General features: G+C 34.7%; 2 protein-coding genes, 1 non-coding gene and 1 pseudogene across 8 annotated transcripts; all 4 read right to left on the minus strand.

Moving 5' to 3' along the window:
• Positions 1-381: 381 nt before the first annotated feature.
• LOC145591237 (paired amphipathic helix protein Sin3-like 2) lies at positions 382-12,976 on the minus strand. 4 transcript variants are annotated; one of them, XM_081647641.1, is made up of 24 exons: positions 12,651-12,976; positions 12,411-12,486; positions 11,756-11,917; positions 11,446-11,626; positions 11,261-11,359; positions 10,986-11,156; positions 10,601-10,907; positions 9,225-9,361; positions 7,653-7,731; positions 7,511-7,540; positions 7,107-7,294; positions 6,867-7,021; positions 6,472-6,599; positions 6,099-6,353; positions 4,377-5,021; positions 4,109-4,200; positions 3,403-3,996; positions 2,863-2,954; positions 2,642-2,780; positions 2,397-2,549; positions 2,126-2,289; positions 1,656-1,767; positions 957-1,129; positions 382-810 (listed from the first exon to the last, which is right to left on the minus strand). In XM_081647641.1, the coding sequence occupies exons 2-23, from the start codon at positions 12,482-12,484 to the stop codon at positions 989-991; spliced, it is 4,098 nt and encodes a 1,365-aa protein (XP_081503767.1). In that variant the 5' UTR covers positions 12,485-12,486; positions 12,651-12,976; the 3' UTR covers positions 382-810; positions 957-988. The 4 variants fall into 4 exon arrangements, with proteins under 4 accessions (XP_081503767.1, XP_081503768.1, XP_081503769.1 ...); XM_081647642.1 differs by having other exon boundaries at positions 10,601-10,904; positions 12,578-12,976; XM_081647643.1 differs by having other exon boundaries at positions 10,610-10,907; positions 12,578-12,976.
• Positions 12,977-16,872: 3,896 nt separating this feature from the next.
• On the minus strand, positions 16,873-18,522 carry LOC145591240 (basic leucine zipper 23 pseudogene; annotated as a pseudogene).
• A 511-nt stretch (positions 18,523-19,033) lies between these two features.
• LOC145592763 (uncharacterized) lies at positions 19,034-22,398 on the minus strand. 3 transcript variants are annotated; one of them, XM_081649273.1, is made up of 3 exons: positions 21,895-22,398; positions 19,347-19,733; positions 19,034-19,258 (listed from the first exon to the last, which is right to left on the minus strand). In XM_081649273.1, the coding sequence occupies exons 1-2, from the start codon at positions 22,190-22,192 to the stop codon at positions 19,390-19,392; spliced, it is 642 nt and encodes a 213-aa protein (XP_081505399.1). In that variant the 5' UTR covers positions 22,193-22,398; the 3' UTR covers positions 19,034-19,258; positions 19,347-19,389. The 3 variants fall into 3 exon arrangements, with proteins under 3 accessions (XP_081505399.1, XP_081505400.1, XP_081505398.1); XM_081649274.1 differs by having other exon boundaries at positions 19,034-19,268; XM_081649272.1 differs by lacking the exon at positions 19,034-19,258 and having other exon boundaries at positions 19,263-19,733; positions 21,895-22,397.
• Positions 21,186-21,293, minus strand: LOC145593350 (small nucleolar RNA Z279/snoR105/snoR108). Its single transcript, XR_014102693.1, has one exon. It is a non-coding gene; the product is annotated as a small nucleolar RNA Z279/snoR105/snoR108 (small nucleolar RNA).
• Positions 22,399-22,658: the final 260 nt, after the last annotated feature.

A 22,658-nucleotide genomic window follows, 5' to 3' on the forward strand; every position in this document is an offset into this window, starting at 1 on the left:
TTCAGTTCAGTAAAACAAAATAGGCTCTTAGTCAGATCACGTAAGAGAAAAAAAAATTAGCATAGGAAAGTCATAATTCATAAAACATAATATAAAGTAACGCACAACTTAAATTCGGTTACTGCAGATTTGTAGTCTTTGATACATAGGAGTCTGGAGTATGCACAGAATATGTCACTTTCAATTTGGGTGATAGATTGATACGCCTGAGATTTGAATGACTGGTAAAAGTGACCCAACCTTTCTGTGAATTCTCTGCTATCTTCTAGAATATTGTAGAGTATCATTGCTTCCTTTTTACTCCTTACTCTGTACTCCATTACAGTTCGAAATTTCTTGCTAGCCCAATCCATTACAAGATTGAGATAAATAAATACTCCATAAAACAGTACCGAATTCCTAACCACGTTGATATTGTAATTTGAACTAATAATGTGACAGCTATATTCTTGTCTCTACAATCTGTATACACTTACATCTATATCACTATCCAAGGGGTTAGCTAAAGGTTCCACATCCAGGAACCCATCAGACAGTGGCGCTACAGCTGAAGATTGCAATACCTATGAGAATTCAAGAAGACTACAATATAGAGGAATTTATATAATCATACAAGTATTCTACAAGAGCATAAATCTTCACCAACTGTTTCTATGTACATCATCTCGGCTAAACCCTAAGCGCAGAAGGGTCAAGTAGACATCGTTTTCATAAACAATTGCGCTTTTCCCAGGAAAGATAAGATTTACCAAGGGGAGATTCATCAATCAAGGACATCCTTGGGTGTTCCACTTTACATAGTGTTAGAACCTGTAAGAAGACAGCTAGAGATGAGAATATTGACATCAACTAGAACTCTGCACATCTTTTTGGGTGCACATGGTTCAAATGTTGGATGCATTGTAACATTGTGAGAAGAACAGAAGCGAGCTATTAATATGCAAGATAAAAGTTACCTGAATTTTACAGCATCTGTACGAGTTGTAATTTACCGGCATGCTTCAGATAAAAACTTGTGGAATTTGTTTAACCTTGCCTGGTTTAGTCTTGTACACAAATCTGATTGCGATTTTTTCCTTCTATTCTTCGCTCGGAAAAAGAAATCTTCTGTGTCCAGAACATAGGATATCTGTATGAACAGAACAGCACGATCACACATATTAGTTGCACAAAGCAAACCAGAGATTAAAAGCAAAAATATATTAGCTGAATGGTATATCTGGTAGGATATCAAGTATGCCAGCCATACATGCGATCAACATTACCAATTCACAAAACTGAGTGGAGATGTCTTTCAAAGGCACAGATGATGGTAATCTCTCATTGCAAGTTGGGTTAATATCAATATCCTAACAACAACTAACATGAACACTGAAGCATGCTCTAGTAGCAATGCAGCTTCATCAAGCAAACAGGAATTTTTCACAAGAAAGTTCTATGAGAAAACATGGAGGAACAAATGGCCAGAATTAATAAAAAAGATAGTAATCAGATACTTATAATTGCGTGAAATTATTTCAACAGACACACAGTTCAACTTGTGTGGCAGAAAAGAGTGGTATTTTCACCAGAAAGAAAATGAGATGTTACTTGAAAAGCTAACCAACAGACTGACAGAGCATTCCATGCACAAGTGACAGCAAAGTGAAACACACCTTGGATGAACTGCAAGCTATTTTACATTCCAAGCCATTAAATAACTGAATGCCCTCCATAGCTTTTGATGTGGCCAAATATTCATCAAGTCCAGTATACTTCTTTTTGTTCCTGCATCAGAGAGCAGGTGAACCAATGATATAAGGACTTCCAGAGGAGATCAAAGAAGTAATACGCTTAACTTCAGAAAAATTATTTAAAGAGCATCCGTCTACCCTCCTTTCTCACTCCAAACCCTCTTCCCAGATCCCAGCCATAACGTCCTGTTTTAGAAATATGGTGAAAATCTTGAAATCACCAGGCATTTTTTTTTTAATTTTTATTTAAAGATAAAGAACCATGAGAAGCAAGAACAAAGAAATTTGAAAACCATAGCAGAAGATAAAATATTTACGCCATCCCTATGGAAGAGCACAGATATATTTAGATCTAATTTTCAGTAATTAGCTATGAACATAGAAATTAATACCTCTGCAGCATAATTCCTTGGGATTCTTTTCTACTGGAGACAACTGAGAGAAAATCATTGTACAGATAAGCTGCAAAGTTAGGTTCTAGAGAAACTGCAACCATCTCAGGCTTCTCGTTTCCATTGTCCATCAGCTGAATTGACAAGCGAGCAGGGGAAGAGGACTAGAGGCACAAAAATAAGTAAATATTTTTTTTTAAGAAAAACACGGCATAGAAATATCACGAGCTATATGCTAAATACAAGTAAGAGCTGAGAATCAAAATCTTACAAACTCAAACCGGTAAATATTGTCTTCGTGCAGTAAAACACGTGCATTTTCATGATAGACTGAATCAACAAACTTTCCAGGTTTCCGTGATTTTTCATACTCATACAGTTGGAGAAGCTTATTGTCCATCTCATCAGTTGCAACAGCTTGAAGCTGTATGAAAGAAAGATCAGAAAAGAAAACATTAAACGTAGTTCTTTTCCCCTTTTATCTTAATACAAAAAGATTGGGTCAGAGCATCATACCTGCTTTACAAGTTTATATATCAGTTTGTCCAATGTAAATAACACATATGACTGATTTCCAAGAATAGCTCGGCAATCATCCTCGAACTTTGAATTATCAGATGAACCATCAAGCAGATAGTAAAGGGCTGTCATAAAACTGCAAAGAAATCAAAGTCACAATCTATCAAGCTCCAAATAAAAGTATGATTCCATTGACTGTAGTATAAATGCTTCATTACCTAGCATATGGATCTGAAGGGCTAGAATCTTTCGAATTTCTCCATTTTGTTTCGGAGTTTGTTTTAGCAGCAAATAGCCTTTCGTACAATGTCTGGTACGACAACATCACAGATCAAGCAACTCCAATTAGTTTAGTCAACAGAAAAAAGTTAAGAGATGACGACACACGGTCCATTTGGTAGATGGTAATTAATGGCGGCAATAATTTTAAATGTAAAATTTTAAAAATTGTCACATAGCAATGACCATGGAATATAACTCCATCCCCAAACATGTGTATTACGTCATAGATTTCCATTACCACTCAATACCACCTCTATAGTGGTAATGGTGAATGGGCTGTAATGGAAATTTATAAGTAAATAGACACATTATGGATGAACATGTGTTATCAATTTATCATGGACATTGTCATGAGTTTACAAAATCATGTATAAATTCATTAGCATTACCACCTTTTATTACCGACTATAAAATGGGCCATTAGATGCAGAAGAAATGATAAAAAGAAATCAAGATCAACAGGAACATGTCCTTACTCGATGGAGCCTAAGTAGGACATAAAAATTATCATTTCCGTAAAAAACTCTAGAATCTTTCTTCTCAATGTCTCGAGAAACCAAAGATACATGTTTCGCAAGAGGCTTTACTGACAACAGAAAACGTTCAGATAATGGCAATGGGCTTGCATCACCACCTGAATAGTGCACTTCAGCTTCACCTTCACTCTCAGCCTTACCTTCAATCTCATCATGTTCAACATCTTCCTCTTCTTCATGTTCCTCCCTAGAGCACTCGTCACCAGCAGATTCACTGACAGACATATCATCACCAGCCTCAGATGCATTTTCACTGTCCTCGTCATCAGCATCTGCATCATTTTCTACCCCTGCATCCTCGCCATTGCCAACTTGAGGATTCTGGTTGTCTGTATTACGTTTTACTTGCCCAGTTTGTGTACCTGCCTCTCCATATGCCGCAGAGTTATCTTCGTCAATATCACCATTTGGTGACAATTCGCCTTCTTCTTTTTCAACATTGGGTTGCCCAGTAGATTCTTCAAGGCGCTGATTCACTTTAGATCCTTGGGTGAAGTTTCCATTGACCAACGTGGCAGCTGTAGCATCCGTAGCCTGCTTGGCATCACAGGGCATTTGAAAGTCAGCAGAGAAGATAAATAAAAGACATGCAATCAGCTTCATAAAATAATATTCTATAAATGAATTGAATACAAACATGACGTACCATTGATCGTGCTTGAATAGCATCAAAAGAACTCTTGGGACCCTGAGAATCTTCATCACCATTGTCTGGCTTCAATATGATTGATTGAGAACCTTCAAAATGTCAATTCTCAGTATCGTAAAAGCCATAATAGTTACAAAAGGTAAACTGGTAAAGTATTTAAGTCCTAAACAAACATTGCACATCTATATAGTATACTGATGATGGTACACTCCCTAAATATTTCAATTAGAGAAACTTAAAGTTTATGTCTGAGCATGATTCCAACCTGATGGTAGTTCTGTATTGCTTCTACCATGGCGACTTTCTGCACCACTTTGAGGTGATGCACTGGAACTAAATAACCGTTCTGATACTCTATCAGCTGCACTAACATCATTTAACGTCTTTGGCTGGGCATCAAATGACGAACCTTCTTTACCCACTGCATCTGATTCACAAAAACTAAGCTCTCTTGCTGTAGCATCACCATTAGTCCTAGAACATTTAGCGGCATCAGCAAGTGAGTTTTCTTCACTAATTACATTCAATTTCATCTGTCTAGGCTTCACAGTTGCAGCATCAGTTGCAGGACTCCCAAGCATTTCTGATACAGCACCATTTCTTGTAGGCCGTTGCCGAAATTTAACATCTTCAACACCTTCAGCAACATGAGTCCGAGACGTAACGCCAAGAATGGGCTCCAAGAAGGTAGTCCAAAGCCTCATCACTTTGCTTAGTTGCTCTTTGGTTGTCAAAACCTCCTCACAAGAAAACTTTATTAGTTTATACAAGTCTTCATGAACGTCACTATCATGATACTCAAAGTCAAAATGAGGGACCAACGGCCTTTTGTTTCCAGCAGCAACCGCCAAAAGCATACAATCCTCATTTTGCATATTCTCTTTGATGTCTTTGATTTCTGCGATCAAGGCTGTTACAGAAAAGGTGTTAGAATAAAAGCTAAATTAAAATAAAAAGAAAAACAAATTTAACACTCATATAGACCACTTAGATTTTTAGGAAATTGTGTTGTGCTTAAGCCTAAAATGCAGCTTGAATGTCATAATGTTCCTTTTCATACTAAGAACCATACAGCAGGAATCACCAATAAAAAACAGTAAATTTAAAAATGCAGACTAGCTCAATCTAAACTTTGTAATTTTAGATAAAACAACTAGATATAAGACATGACAAATTAAAAAAGACAAACATTATGAGAAGAACTAGATATAAAAGGCAAACACATTCATTATGAGAACCTTTTTTGTAGTAGAAATTAGCATTACAAAACAGTGATTTAAGAAATGCAGACTAGCTCAATCTAGTCTTTCAAATGATTTAGCAACTAGATATAAGACGAGTCAGTTAAAGAGAGAAAAAAAAATAATAAATAAATGGCACTGTCGAAAATAGTCCCCTGTCTTGGAAGAAAATCAGCAGGGAGAATTCTCAAGATACTTTCGAGCTATGACTTTTTTACTTTTCATAAACGGCTTTGTTAGTTAAGATCAATACAGCAGTTGAGAAAACAAATTTGTAAACTGTCAGATGTATCTCTCTATCCTCGTAAGAAACATTCAGAAAAGAGATCTTCACCAAGACAACATAGTTAAAAAAAAATAAATAAAAAAAAGTTTAGAAACCTTTAACACAGGAAAGTTAACAACACCCATACAGACTGACCGACTAGCATAGCTGAATAGAGACCACAGGAAGGTTCTGACGGAAATTCAGATCTAAGAACCATTCAGCCTTTCCTCGCTGATAAAGTAACAAGTTCATCACTACTACAACAGAAGAGGAAAGGCTAAGTCTGGCAATTAAAAGGCTCTATTACAAAAAAAAAAAAAAAAAAAAAAAAAAAAATGTAACAAAAATACAATCCCTATGTAGCAGTCGATCTGCATTGCACTCAATTTTGAGGTGCGAAGGACAATTCAAGGAAAGATCATGTATACAAAGCACCAGCAATAGTCTGATACTAAAGTGGATCAAAAAAATTACTCACCCTTTGCACTCAAGTTCTTGGAATCTTGCTGCTTGAAATAGAAGCTTCTATGATCAAGTGACTTGTAGTGGTTTCTGGCATATATGTCAGCCCAAACCTTGTTAAAGTCTGTACGACACTTAGTCCACTCTTCTTGTTTCTGCTTAAGTCGAGTTAATACTACAGGCAATGCAAGAGCTTGATTTTTACGCAATATGTCCATCACATCCAAACCATGGTCACCATAAAGACGCTCTATGCACCTCAAATTAAGAGCTGTATGAGACAAAAACTCTATTATACAAAAAGGAAAAGGAAATGCAAATTTCAAGTTTCATATAATAGAGTACTTGTAGTTCCAAATGGTAAAAGGAGCAGAAAAAAAAGACCATACGTGTAAAGTAGTCCTCAATACGAATAGGACCATCTGAGCTGATCATGTTACTATTAACATTGTTTAGTAGATCCTCCACACGTTTAGCAGTAGAGCTCACAGACTCCAGCAACATGTCTAACTCAAATCTGAACACAAAAGAAAAAATTTCTGATTCAGAACAGAAATTTAAATAGATGATATCGCAAGTTTAACCTAAAAGGCAAAAGTCAAAGTTCACAGAAACATCAATGGTAGATGGACCAAAACAAGAGCTCACATCAAGTAAAAGCTTGTGGTGGCATTTACAAACACACACACACACACACACACAGAAATTTGTAGATGGAGAAAAGCTAATTTAAAAATAGAAATTGTAACAAAAAGATTTAAATCAATACACTGCAACTGCTTACCTGTCATCTTCACATCTAAAAAGGCTTTCCTCATATTGGTTTCTGCGCATGTGTTTAAAGGAGTAGTCCTCACTTCCTGAGGTCACAGAAACCCAATAATCATTCAAAACCTGTGCACCGATTTCTGATCGTTGGCTTGCAGTTGGTATTGGATACTGTGGTAGGAAGAAAACCATAGTGCATCAGTGCACATCTCAATTAAACCAAGGGAAACAATAGCTGATAGGCATTATAACATACATCATCAGGTAAAAGTCGATAGCTTGGTGTGCAGCGTTCACAATTAGAAAGATCAAGTTCTTGGATCGACTTAGAAGTATATTCCCTATTAGGTTTTTCTTTAGCTGGATCTAACTCACGCTTGGGCCCTTTATCTTTCTCATCCACCCTAACTTGTCTTGGCAAATGTCCATCACTTAATAAAGACTCTGCAGCTCAAACCACATTCCATTAAACTCACTGATAGAATGAGTACAATTAATAATGTAAATAATATACAAGGAATCACAACAAAAAATTATTCTTATTAATAATGAAGATTTTCAAAAAATAACATGACCGCAGTTCTTCTAAGAATCTGCCTCACATTATGCTATGCATATCAACTCACAAAGAGATACAAGAAAATGATTATAAATACTTACTTTTGCCTAAAACACCAGCAACGTATCCTTCTGCAATTCGAAACAAGAAGTAAGAGGTAAAAAACCAGAGGAAAACACAAACACACACCACCACCACCACCAAAGAGAACTTGGGCTTGAGCACTTAAAATTCAAATCTTACCTAGATGATTCTCAGAACGCTCCAAAAATTCATTAAATCCCTCCATAAGATCCGGGTGCTTCCCCAGCAGATCAGCAACCTTAAATGATAAGCTAGAGTCATTAAAGATCTAAAAATTAAAGCAGCATCCCATTCAATACAATGTGACCCTAACTTGTCTTGGTTAAGTAAGCATGGCCCAATGAAAAAAAAAAAGTTGAGCAGTTTCCTGTTGCCACAATCCTCCCTTCCCCACCCCAAAAGTAAAAAATAAGTTCCTCCACCTTTATGAGAACCATTCATTACAGTAGCCCAAATCAATAAATCTTTACCATCGTAAATCACCTGAAAAGAATTGTTTGAATCATGGCAGCTATGTCTATTGTGCATTCTTAATTTGATTACTTTGTAGCCAAGATAGTAAGGAGCATAAGATATATTTGGGACTTTTAATGGAAACTCCGTCTTCAATAGCAGACAAAAACTTTCGGAAATTGTCCTTGTTTGCAAAACATCTCTCTCTCAGAACACACACACTGTAATTGATGTAGGTGAGAAAATTGATTTTTTTTCCCCCTTTCCATGGGAACTTAGTAACTTACCCATCAAAAAATGACACTGAATTGACCAACAAAACAATTTAAGGCAGCCAACACCTAGGTAGTAGACATTAAAAAAAAAAAGAACCTTTGAAATGTGGCATTGCAGATGGGGTCAATGAAGTATATCAGGGCAAAAAAAAAAAAAAAAAAAGGTCATGTGGCAAAAGTAAATTAAACCTCAACCAACAAAACAAGCTCCACATTTGGGAGCGGGTCGGGTCGTTAAATTTAGAGCTGAAGCATAAAAAGTAAAGAGTTTGATCAACCGCTTAGACTTCAGAACATCAAATAATATTAATTTATCTCGAGAAAACTAGAATACCTAGCAACTTGACCACATCTATCTAGCGAGTGGAAGTCAGAGTCATAATGGAAAATGCTTGTTAAAATTAAATTTAATCAAGACAACCCAATAACCACCCTACAGAACATGACTTTGGCTTACAGAGTTTTCTCCTCTCTGGGAAATAATACTGGAGACTGATAACAAGTAAAAGGCAGATGACTTAGAAGAATTTAGCAATTTGAAGATGCCTCACTAGGTAGGGTGAATTCATCATGGACATTAATCCTAGCGGCTGATAATTTCAGGATCCTTATGCCTCAGGTAATAGTCAAATGTGAAATCTAGTCCTTTCTTGTGATTTGTAATCCAAGATAATATAACCATCAATATGAGCCATGCAATTATAAGACTTTTGGTCCACAATAATGTTTACAACCATAGAGCAAAGCAAGCAAATGTCTATAAAATGACAGCTCAAATCAGCTTCTAATGAATGTGTAGAACCATCAATATGAGCCATGCAATTATAAGAGTTTTGGTCTACAATAACATTTACAACCATAGAGCAAAACAAGCAAATGTCTATAAAAGGACACAGCTCAAACCAACTTCTAATGAATGTGCAGGAAATTATAATGCGGAAAACAAAAATTCCCAATGAACAAAGATATCATGTTTCTTAAGCAAAGACTGATTGATACATACCAAACTTTGCAATTCATTTCGGGTGATTATTTCTGTAGTATATATATGCAAACACTTCAGGAATGCCTGATGATCATCTTCATTAGCCAGTTTCTCCTTGACCTTCTCAATAAAACTAAATGCTTCAGGATGCATGCCTAAAACAGCATCAATCAGAAGACATATCAGAAATCCGATGAGTTGAGTACTAAATATTACAAGTCAATTTGAGATAACAAGAAAAATCCACAAGTTTAGATTTCCACGTCAAGTCACATAAAAAAGATAAAGTTCAAAAATTCATCAGCAAATTTCCTATTTGTAACAGGGTTGAACCCATCTAACAAATTGATTCAATATTATCCAGCTCATATGAATCAAGCATGCTGGAATTAAACAATATAGCACATCTACAATCCAAGTTTAATGATTTGCATCTCCGTGAATTGAAGGTCACGAATCATTAATAATATACACTTAAATATATATGCACAAGATGTGGAAAAGGTACATGTGTATATCTATGAGAAAATTCTCCGACTCACTCTTACCTCTTTGTCACCAAAAAATAACCCCTAAAGTTATGGAACCCCCCCTCCCCCCCCCCCCCCCCCCCCCACACACACACACAAATGACTGTACCAGGAGTGTTTCAAAAAATGCTCTATTCACACTGATCATTGAATTGAACAGTGACATTCCAATTTACAACTGTATGAGTCAAACATAACACTACATTGTATATATAACCATCAAGGTATTAATAGATAATTCATCGTGGAGATTTCATCACAAAAGCATCACATATATACTCAAGCTTTTATGTAAAAATGGAAATTATAAATCCTTTATGAGGTTGAGTGCATTTACCATAAATTAAGGCTTTAAATACATCCATAGCAATTTATCATTTTCTTGATGATCAAACTGGTATGAATGGTGCCAGTTTTAAGGCTCAAAAAGGATGAAGAAGCAATACAAGACAAAATCCGTCGTACTTTCTCAGTCTCCAGATTAGAAGGTATTCTAAATGGCATAGATTAACAAGCACAGAACAAAACCTAGTTTTACAGCAAACTTAAGGCTCAGAAACATAATGTTAAGTAACAAACAGCTACAAACAATTAAATGGTAATTGAGCTGAATATAATAGTATAACTCAGGTATCCCAAGGACTTGACACTATACTGACTAGCAAACAAAAACTAATACGAAGTGTATAAGAATCAGTGTGAGTGTGTTCAACAAATTGTACACTAAGTCATAAGTTCTACAAACAAAAACCATTTGTGGATCAATGCCACATTTTAATGGAGCAAGACCTCTAGCATTGGCAAATAACTGAAATAAGTACATGCATAAGCATCGCAACATATTTGCCACATCATTAGACATACTTTTCATACCAGCTTTGTCATCTGAAGATGCCAAAAGGGAATTTGCTCCAAAACCTTCAACTTTGCGTGCAGGCTTTCTTTTGTCAGGAAGACGTTGGCTGTTGAAATCCCTATTGTTATCATGCTCAGGTTCTCTATCATCCAGATCACGATTCCTCCTTTCACGATTATCCTTATCACGCTTCCTCTGATCCTTGTGTGATTTTATTGCCCCTCTATCTTCATCCAAGTCAGGGCGCTCAACACTATGATCATGCTCGAGATAGGAAGGGCCAACTCTATCCTTAGTTTCCTTACGCAAGCGCTGCTGTGATTAACAGATGATAACAATCAAATACGACAATGGCATTTATGTACAATCATAGCCAAAATTGAAATTAATTACCTTATCCAGATGCATCTGTCGTGAAGGCACAGCAGAGCTTCTTTCATCAAATCGAGGTAAACTACTTCGAATGTGCTGAGAATGGTGAACAGTTGCTGACGATGAATTATCAGGTAAGAATCTAGTAAACTCTTCTAAAAGATCTGGGTGGTCTTCAAAAAGTTGTGAAACCTGCAAAATAATTACAGAGACAGAAGCAAATAAAATTAGCAGCAATATAACAGAAAATAGCCAGTTAGCCATGATATAATACTGAAGAAAGGCCAACAACTTACCTCATCATAAACTTCACTGATGTTTTTATGCTCCTTACGATACATATTCAATATATCAAGGAAAGATTTATACACTTGCTCATCATTATGGAATCGCTTCTGCATGAGGAAGGATGGAGAGAGAGACTGTCAATAGGAAGCTAAAATGTCAAGCTTTAATGGACTGAAAAGGTATAAATGCCTACCTTTATCTTGTTGACAAAATTTATAGCCTCATCAAACTCCACAGCTTTTTTTGGCGGAGGCTCCTCATCATCCAAGGTAATCTCATAACCCTTAGGAAGAAAAGTATTAAATCCATAAATCAGGTTATTGTGCCCCTTGAATAGTTCCTTTACCCGAGCTATGACACCCTCGGTGTCAATTCTGCACATAATAAGAAAATCAATTACATTTTACAACTTTGCAAATGGAACAAACAACCATTTATGTATGTTCACTACGGTCACATACGAAATTACAAAGCTTAAACCTAGAATAAAATAAAAATCTTACCTTTGTGCCTTAAAATCTTTCATGACCTCAAGGAAGTGGTCATATTTATCTCTTTGATCTTGAAACATCTCTTTCACTTCTTTAAGATATTGAAGGGCGTCATCTGTTGTCAACTTCTGTCCAATGCCCCCACTTCCACCATTGTTCTGAGGTTGCCCATATCTTCACAGAAACACACAAAAAAATGTCAACCAAATTCATGCAAAGCAATCTCAGCCGAATTCAACAACCCTAATCATCTCATCTCACTTCACTCAAAACCAGGAAGAAAGATCAAGGCATGAGAGGGAAAAAATCATGAAACTCCAAGCACGTTTCGCAGCCCTAAATACAAGTCTTGAAGTCCCAATTAACATAAATGTGCATCCCTCTATGCTCTCAAGAGTAAGCCTTGCAAAATTGTAATCATAACCATAAATTTCACCAAAATGAACTTTAGGGTTCTGCTAACCAAACTACCATAATCTCCAAAATTAGGTTTCAAACATAACAATTCCCAATTGCCAATAAAAAATTTAGCATAACCCTTGTTTCAAATTAACAATTTATACAACATGAATTTCCCACAATAACATGATCAACAATACAATTAAACAAAATTCAATTAAAATAAAATTTCCTAATTTAGAAACAGAACAAATTATGGAAAACTCACGATTCTCCTCGAGAAGCACCAAAAGGTCGTTTAAATTGAGAGCCAGCAAAGCTCTCATCTCGTAATCTCTTCATTTCTGCAAATAAACCCAAAATCATCAAAATTTCGCAAAATATACAAACCCCATAACCATAATTTGCTCAATTATTCAAGAAACAATTCTTAACCTTTCTATTTCTCCAATGATTCAGCAAAAAAAAAAAAAAAAAAACAACAGCAAAATTGGGTATTAGATCTAACCCTAAAAGGGTATCAAAGAACACTTCACAAACAATAAGATCACCAACAGAGCAAAACCCCAATTGGGTAAAAATCACTTAGTTTAAATTTACAACACAACCCCTTTTGATTTTTCAGAGTAACTTGTGAAAAATTGCAGTTGTTTTTCAAAGTATTTGCTCGAATAAACCAAGTTGAAATTGGAGTTTTGAAAACTTAGTTCGAAGCAAAAAACAGGTGAATGTAATATGAAGAAGAAAATTGGTACGAAGTTGAGAGAAGTAGAGAGAGAAAATGAAGGAAGAAAGGGTGAAAGACGAGCGAAGAGTTCTTTTTATTTTGCTTAACAAAAATTTCTTACGTGATGTATTATGAGTTTATAAAAAATAAAAATATAATGTCAAATATTGAAAGGGGTTTTATATTCCAATTTTGATTTTGAATTAACAAAATATAATTATGATTAGGTGCATTTTCCCTATGTTACCAAGGAAAAATTATATTCTACGGAGTAGCTAATATTTTACATGCAATATATACTCAAATAGTACCAAATACATAGTATATACGAGGTATATCACATATACGGGATATAATTAAGATATTGTATATTGTACTGGCATAATAGTCTGAACATGAGAAAATAAGATCATTATAGCCTGTGAAAGGGTAGTATAAAGTCAATTATTCTAAGAAGCTTAACTTTACATAATAAACAAGCTTAGATAAGCCTAACAAATTTTTGCAACACATATTAATAATTAATAATCTATCTATGAGTTTAGTTTATTGAAGTATATATGTCCAAAAAACAAAAAAAGAGTTTATTGAAGTATATTAGGTCTAGTGGTCTGACATGGCTTGAAAGTCTCCAGTTGGCTTGAACACTCGATTATCAAAGCCTTTTTTACCATTATTAGGCCCCGTTCTTTAGAGCTGCTCTGCTCTACGCTGCTGAAATCTGCTCTACTTTGCTCTGCTGAAATTTGCTCTGCTCTGCTCTGCCCTGCTCTACTCTGCTCTATTTAAAATTAATACTTAATATTGAATTATTATAATAATAATGTATATTTAATAAAAATAATAATAAATAATTAATACTTAATGATAATAATAATTAATATTTAATAATAATAATATTAATAATAATAATATTAATAATAATATAATTAATATTTAATAATAATATATTAATAATAATATAATTAATATTTAATAATATTAATATTATTAATAATAATTAATTTTTAATAATAAAATTTAATGATTATAATAATAGTAATAATAGTAGTAGTAGTTGTAGTAGTAGTAGTAGTAGTAATAATAATAATAATAATAATAATAATAATAATAATAATAATAATAATATTTAATATTTAATAACAATAATAAAGCATTACAATTATTATTATAGTATTAGTAGTAGTAGTAGTAATAATAATAATAATAATAATAGTAATAATAACAATATTAGTAATAATAATAATAATAATAATAATAATAATGATAATAATAAAAAAAAAATATAATAATAATAATAATAATGAAATCTGCTCTGCTCTGCTCTGCTCGGCTCTGCTTCAATCTGCTCTACTCTGCTCTGCTTTGCTGAAATCTGCTCTGCTGAAATCTGCTCTGCTTTGCCCAGAAGCTCAAAAGAACAGGGCCTTAGCCTATCTAAAGTTTAAATAAGATAAGTTTTTATAAGGGATACCAAGTACTCGTACAATTTACGGCTAAAATAAGTTTTAATAAATTCAAATAAGTTCAAATTAATTCTGTTAAGTTAACAAAATTAATTGAAAATCAGGTGAAGATAACACACCTTAACCAAGACCTAATTTTCTCTGATAACTATTGAAAATATATACAAAACTTATAACTATTGAAGATATATATAGAACTTGTCTAGTCTAGGTCTTAAACCAACTATAACAATCCGAACTGATTTCGGTCCTACACTAGTCCAATCTTCAACCCTTGAATTTTCAAACATTTAGTTTTTGACCTGGTTTAGTTTATTTGTTTTTATTTCAAACCGGTGAATAGTTTTTCGCATGTTTTAATTAATTCACCCGTTATCCTTATATTTCACAATAAAGAATAATGTTGATTTTTCTTTCAAAAAAAATTAAAAAATAATGTTTTTTTTTTTCGAACGGGAATTAAAAAAAAAAATTGTTGATTTTGGATCATTATAACTTTATACATGAACACTAAATAATTATTGACTATATAATTGAAATATGCAAATATATTAGTGCTAAAAAACACAAACTTTTATGAGGATCACATTAACATCACTTAAATATTAAACAAACTTCATTTACTAGGCCTCAAGCGCTCCATGGATGAGCCCATAGCTTTGTTAGAAAAGAAAAAAAAACGTATACTCAACTATTGCCTATCTTTTAAAGCCATGTCGAACTTTTGTAATCATACTTTTTAGTGATTTTGGCAATATCAAAGGGGCAAAATTAGGGGCTCAATTAGTCAAATGCTCAAGAAGAGAAAAAGTTTTGTCATTTTTAGATTCTGATTATTTCCCAATGGATGGGTTGGGGGCTAGCCGGCTAGGAGGACATTTTGTAAAGCATAATTTGTACTTTTACAACTTTGATTTGAGGTATAAGTAAAAACTAAAGTTGTGTAAGAATTCGTACCAAAATCACATTCAAAATTGATACAATAATAATGCTAGTATGTTGCTGTGTTGTCTGTTTTAATATCTAAGGTCACATTGTACTTCAAGAAACCTGCACATCAATATAAAAGAACCCGAAGACACCCAAGTGAAAATATTATTACGTTAAAATTCATTAGCCTAAGAATAAGGTAAATAAAATGATCAATTTTTTCCATTTCAATGGCGAAAGAATAAAAACAATGCAAGGAAACACTGTTGGTGACATATTAAATGATGATAAATTTTCGTTAAGTATATGCTATTAATTTGCCTGCTTAGAACAACTTGCAATCTTGCGTTTTTTCTTTTTTGTTTTTTTTTTTTTTTTTTTTTTTTTTTTTTTTTTTTTTGACGGTACAATCTTGCTCTCTAAAGGACCAAAAAAATATGGAACCTTGAAAAAGCACGAAAGTAAGAATAAGAAGTTTACAATTTAGACACCAACTTTCACTACTAAAACATTCCATTGTGTAATAAGTTAGGCCGTAGAAAGATAGGACTAATGCCAAGAGTATCTTTACAACCCTACACCATGATTACCATCAATTATCAAGTATTAACCAAGGAGGAGCTTTTAGATGATTCATGTGATGAACTAAGAGGATCCAATCCTTTATGTTTAAGGGAAAAATAATCCTATCTCCCTCCTTCCTCTCTCTTCTGCCCTTCTCTATCACAGGCGAGCTGCCGAGATCAATGGGAACCATGTTTGACAGTGGTGGTGATTGGTGAACATAGGTGTTTATTATGGAGGATTGGTGATGGCCTTACTGGTGGTAAGCATGTAGCAGTTTGTACTCTCTAGTAGTACAAATATAGGTGGCACGTTGCAGTGTCATGGTCGCCATGATAGTACTGGGGGATGGCCGGATGGGGATTGATGTAGTGATATGGGAGTCAGTGTGGTGAATTAGGGAAGACCAAGGGTGTGGAGCGAGGTTACCATTTTGGGCCATGGGACCTGCAAGGATCAAACTTGTAACATGTCTTGTTTGGGCGACAGATTGAAGGGGGCAAAATGACCAAAGCAAGCAACATATAGAAAGTCAGAGCTGCACTGTAGCAGGACAGCACTTAATAAAGATTCCATAGACACCTTGAATTTGTCCTCCATCATCTAAGTATGACTAATTTCACAGCTAATGAACACAAATGTATTCGAATTCCCAGTAAAACACAGGTAGGTCGCACCTACCCCAAGCCCGCTGGCTCCAAGAACAAAGTAACAATAATGCTAGAAGTAAATTCAACACAGACCCTGTTGAGGAATGAATACAGCCAGATTCACCTTCCACAACAAGAACTCGGGAAGTCAGTAATTACAATGGTATGGATAATTATATACGAAGTATCATATACACAAGGCACATAGTCATAATACTATTACAAACACATGAGATAGAGTCCTCACATTTCCATGGCTAAGAACAAACACCAAAAATGTGATGCTCAGAGACATATCTGATGTCCCTCAGGCTCAGTGTAGCGCCTCTTGTAGTGTAATATATCTGCACTCTATATAGCTATAATTCACAAGAAAAATTAGACTGCAGGAAATCTGTACAAATCATGTCATACCATGTTATTTGATAATTGGTCGGTATTAAACACAAAGTATAATTTTCTGTGTCACTGAATTTACAATAAGACTAAACATGTGCAACTTCTAAGATCAGAATTTATACATCTATATTACCAAGCACAAGACCTGCAGGATGTCAAAAAAAACCAACTTTTCTTACAGAATAAGAGGGTTCCTCGCGCTATTGACTCTGATTTTTAGCAGAACCTATAGTATGATTAGTATCCATGTTTTCAAGCTGGTGATCTAAAGTACCAACCATCCCATTTTCAGTACCGTGACAATCTAAGATCACTGGTTGACAGCTTTCTTGCCATGAAAAAACAGCCTTGTTACCTCCTTGGCCATCAACCATACTCATAGACTGGTTCTCTTGTTGAAGGAAGCACGGAACTTGAGTCTGACACTGCAGTCTATTTGCTTTACTACTAGTAGGCTGAAATCCATAATCACCTTCTTTGAAACTAATAATATCAGTGTTACTACTGGAATGATTCTGAAACAAAAAAGTCTCAGTATCAATCTTCCCGCGAAGATCAACCAGCAGAGCCCTCAATCTCAGTACCTCAGCCTCAAGAGCAGCCTGCCCTTGAAGCTTCCTAAGTAAATGCTGATTCAAAACACGAAGTTTCCTGACTTCTTCTTCCAAATAGGCCGTATGCGCCTTCTTTTTCTCTCTGTACTTCCTAACCGCCTCTCGATTACCTAAAGGCCTTCTAGCCTTTAAAGACGAGGTCTCACACCGAGCTTTGGTATCATCCTCCGACGAAAACACCTGGGTGTGAGTGTGATAGCATGTGTGAGTATGCTCTGCATCAGGGCCAGGTGGGTTACAAGTATGAGTGTGAGTACAAGTTCTTGTATGCTTCAATAATTCATCAAATAATGAATCAACTGATGCTGATCCTCCTGGAAGACTAATATCATTATTTTTACATGTACTTGAATTCTGTAACAAGGAAGAATCAGAAGGCTCTACTTCTCCATCATCCATGTTCTGTTTTTTGGTTGGGGAATTTTATCAAACAGGTGGTGTGCGGCACTGAAATGGGCACGAAATGGCACACCAAATCATCAATCTTTTTGTGGGGTTTAGATTGGATTAACCCAAATCTTCTCCTAAGTGAACCCCTAGTTGACCAAAATTACAACAGTGAAAGAAATGGCCAAAATTGACATTACAACCAAAGAATATATGCTAAAGAAGGAAAGCAAAAATCCTTAATAAGATCATAATCTATATAAAATTTTGATTGATTGCACAAAGCATAGATTCCCAGAAATACCCACTAAAATTAGAAAGGACCCCATAATTAAGAAGATATTATGAGGCCCTTTAATCTTTATCAACAGAAATTAGGGGTTTTAGGGTGAAAATTGAATAAATTTGCCAACTTTTTTGAGATTTGAAAGTACCCAGATGAAGATACTTCACTATCATTAAAAAAATTTAAGCAAAAAAACAAGATTTTGATGATTTGAGAATCCAACAAGTGTTAAGGAGAATCGTTTGTAGTTGTAGCAAATAAAAGCTGAAATGAGAAGCAACCAGAAATGTTTACCTTTTTGATGGAGGAAGAGACAATTTTCAAGGGAAAAAAAAAATTGAAGGCACTACTATTGCGAGTTGATAAAAAATGACAAATCATTATAAAACAAGTAATAAGATACTTCCTCCGTTTTCTTCTAAATGCTGTGTGAATAGGTTATCGATATATAGTGTCTATGCATCCGAGAGTGTACAATGGTCGTTATCTACTAGCAAGAGTGACAACATTTTCTTTTAGAAAAGGTATTAAGTCATTTTTCTACAAAATGATTAATTAAAATATAGTTACAAACTTACAATCTCTGGTTATTAAATTGCCAAATTCTGCTAAAGGCAATTAGGCAAGAAGCAGGTGGAATTATATAAGAGCTTTGTCAAGTTGTCAACCAAACTTGTGCAAGTTTTGTACTCTTTCTTGTTGAATCTTCTAGTAGAGTAGCATTTTCAAAGTCAAATTGTAAACTTTTATGGCCTTTAAAAAACTACACTATTTATTCATATACAAAAGAACATGGAAGAGCATTTTTTTTTTTTTTGTAAAACTATTTTATTTATGTAATCTAGTACAAACATTGCTGAATTATAATTACCATACAAAAAAAATAGAAATTGAAAGATGATTTTATTTTGGATTAAATTCAAAATTAGTCGTCACATTAAGTACAATTTATTTAAATGACTACGGAGTAACATTAAAATTAAATCCACCTAGAGTACTTGCATCGGGCTTCCAATTCTTCATAGCATTGGAGTGTCTCCCTTCACAGAAAGCTAATATGCTTGATTACATATTCTCAGTAATACATTTGCTCCTGGAAACAACTAAACAGTCACTGTTAATTTATATAAAAGCACATAATATAATTCTGGAACCAATATTTACACAAATGCAAACACCACCTCCATTCCATAGCAAAGAGCTCATCTTGCTTCATCTTCTTATTCACGCTGCTGGGCTTCCAATTAACTTAAATGCAGGCTTCAAATCCGTTTTAGATCGAGCTTTGGCCATAACAAAATCATCGACAATTTTCAGGCCTAAGTGCTTCATCAAGACCACCCGTAGTATCTCCTCATGATTCGGGTTGATGAGTGTTCTCATGTGCAGTTTATCATGCGAATTAGTACGTGCCATGTATATATCAGTTTCCACGCGGAATTCCCTTGAGCACAATGCCTTCTCAAGTTTAGCTACTTTATTCTCCAGCTCTTTCAGTCTTTCCTTCTGAGAGGCAGCATTTTGGTCTTGCAATGAGGCCGAGACAATATCAATGATTGGACCACCCCCTACAAACAATGCCAAGTTCTGATGATCACTATATTGCAAGAAATTTTACTGCATATTGTAAAATGATACACTAAACCAATTGCACAAGGGTAAAAAATTCTTTAACCAGTTGCCATAGTAAAAGGATACTGAAAACATTTCATACTCTCCCTATTTCATCTGTTAATATTGTTCTGTTCTTGTTCTGTAGTCTGAATATTAGAAGCATTAGGAAGATATTTTGTTTGTTTGTCTAAAAATGTCAATAAATGAACCAACTGATCGAATGTAGTGTGCAACTGTTTATGGTCAGTGCTAAGCTGCTGACTTAGGAACACAAAAATGTTGGGGTTTTCGAGTCAGTCTATCAGATTAAACTTACTTAAAAAGCCTGATAGTTGTAACCAACTAAGTACTACCTACAAAAACTGACTGAACACAAGGTTCAGAATTGTATTAAAGAGATAAATCAGCACAACTAACAAGTAACAACAATTTGGTGAAGAGGATAATTGAAGCAAGGATAAGCTTGACTAGCCAGACAATAAGCTAAATTCAAATCAAAACTTGGTATAACAGAAAATAAACATTCATAATAATCAACATAATGTAGAAGTTGCCGAGACTTTTTTTCATATACAACATAAGTACAACCATCCTCCACTCGATGACAAAACTCTAAATGACAAGGGCTGGAAAAGCACATGGCATAATTCCATATTTGGAAAGCCGAATTAGGTCCTTAAATCAAGAAAAAAAAGATGGCATTATACTGAATTGGTTATGGGAGGTTGAGATTCTTTAATATTTACAATAAGCTAATTTGATTACAAAAATTTAAGGTGCACAACTAAGTAAAACCTTGCTTTAATCCAAATTCAACCATGAACAATGAACATCACTAGTTCCTTAATGGCTCAATCTTGAAACTATTTCCTCAGTGGCATAAATTTTCAATGGAACACTTTCCAAAAATAGTGTTAAAACTAGAATATTTCATGATATACGGAGTATACAACAAAAGCAGTTAAACAAGAACAAAATCTTTGAACATCAGGTACACCTAAACTGTAGATAAGTTGCACGGTCAAAACAAAAGGCAAATAATCCTAAAGTTCACTCCAAGTTAAACATCAACTAAGCACCCTATTGTAACCCTTTATTATCTACGAGGAAAATAGCCAACCTTCAATAAATGTTTTATGTGTTTGGCGGTCTGGCCTCAAGAGAACACTTAATTTTGGTATTGCGAGTTTTCAGTCCAGCTCAAAAGTGAGTAGTGACCAAATGTTTGATAAAATATGATTACTGGCAATGTTTATTTGATTGTCAAAAAAAGGTAATGTTTATTTTGTGAACCCAAAACTTATTTAATATAAACCATAAAAACCTTTCAAAAAAATTTAAAAATCATTTCATTATTTTAAATACAGAATATATTTTTTGTGAAAACATATTTTCATACAGGAATAGGGATCAGATGGTATAAAATTGGGGTGCCCATATTGTCGTAAATAAGGCTTGGGGCGGACACCCAAATCGCAATAAAATATGCGAAAAATGACCACTCATCATATCCCATTGACTGCCTGAAGGATCATATTTTACTAATCAAACAAGCTTCTGCTTATAAACACTTCACCAGCTAATACCTTCTTTCTTTAGTCAATGTGGGACTTTTCCAACATTTTGTTTTTGCTTCACTTGTACACTTAACTTAGACACTTAAACTTCATGTATCGAATTGTTTATCTTCACTCCTTTTACTCTACAATAAGTCATCGACAAGTCCTACAGAAGGGTCATCAAGCATTAATCCTTGCCACGTTTCATACTACATTGCAACGTTGAACAAATTATGGTTGTTATCATACAACAAATTTCGATCTATGTCTATAAGATGTGACTAGGTTTTACGCTGACCACCACAGACCTACCGCAACTCTCCTTCTTTATCCGGGCTTGAGACCGGGAGTGAATGCCACAAAGTGACACTCACCGGCACTCACAGGCGGAGTTTGTTTTAATCATACAACATTCATACGAAATTGCACAAAATAACATAGCAATTAAAAAAGATTAGAAATACAATTAAATAAAGCACAAAAAATGACGATCACAAAAACCTAATCAAAATTAAAATATCAGAAAAATAAAAAAATTAATTGATAAGTGGCATACCATAACTACGAGCAACGAAAAGAGCACCGTTTTGGACGAGAAATTTAAGGTTACGGCTTAAGAGTTGACGAATTTGATCATCGGAAAAGTAGTCATGAATTACACGCGCTTGTGTTCTAACGGCACCGTCAACCTGCCGGCTAACGTCGTAACCTTTTTGAACTACTCCGGTGACCGACGCCGTCACCGGCGTTAAGATATCACGAATACGATTATCGGAGTAGAATTCCGTCCCCTGTGGTTTTTGGATTTTCAATGTGCTGGCGGCTTTGATGATCAGGTTCTTCCACACTGCCATTGATTCTCTCCCCTCCCGTCCAATGTCTTGTTCATCAAGTATCTACTAACCCTTCCTACTGGCCACTAATTTTGATTGACATGTGAGAGGTTTCGGCTAATAGGGTTTTTATCCTTACCAACAAAAAAATCGTAGATAAAAATATAATCTTGTGCGCTCATTTAGGTTCGTCTCAGTGTATAATTTTGCAATATAACTTTTTATACGGAGTACTTTTTTAGAGTCGAAAGTGTACATTGAAATAGCATAACAGAGGGGTTATTATGTATAAGTTTAAACATTTAAAACATGTACCGCATCGCATACAAATAGATCAAGCGAAGTATATGTGCATAGAATGGAGATTAATGTTGAACATGTCCTCCTTTTATTCATCGGCTTTGAAATCTATTCATCTCCTTCTTGTTGTTGTTATTGTTCGTCGTTGATTACAATTCAATTGAATATTTGCTTGAATAATACTGGA

Source organism: Chenopodium album, chromosome 18, assembly GCF_948465745.1.
Source record: "Chenopodium album chromosome 18, dcCheAlbu1.1, whole genome shotgun sequence".
Taxonomy (NCBI): Eukaryota; Viridiplantae; Streptophyta; class Magnoliopsida; order Caryophyllales; family Amaranthaceae; genus Chenopodium; species Chenopodium album.

Excerpts from the sequence above, each read along its gene's own strand:
- LOC145591237 (XM_081647641.1), bottom strand. The coding sequence starts at position 12,484 with ATGAAGAGATTACGAGATGAGAGCTTTGCTGGCTCTCAATTTAAACGA. Across the intron at positions 7,541-7,652 it reads GCGTTCTGAGAATCATCTAG|AAGGATACGTTGCTGGTGTT; the intron begins GTAAGATTTGAA and ends TTCGAATTGCAG. Across the intron at positions 7,295-7,510 it reads TGCTGGTGTTTTAGGCAAAA|AGTCTTTATTAAGTGATGGA; the intron begins GTAAGTATTTAT and ends TTTGAGCTGCAG.
- LOC145592763 (XM_081649273.1), bottom strand. The coding sequence starts at position 22,192 with ATGGCAGTGTGGAAGAACCTGATCATCAAAGCCGCCAGCACATTGAAA. Across the intron at positions 19,734-21,894 it reads TTTCGTTGCTCGTAGTTATG|GGGGTGGTCCAATCATTGAT; the intron begins GTATGCCACTTA and ends CATTGTTTGTAG.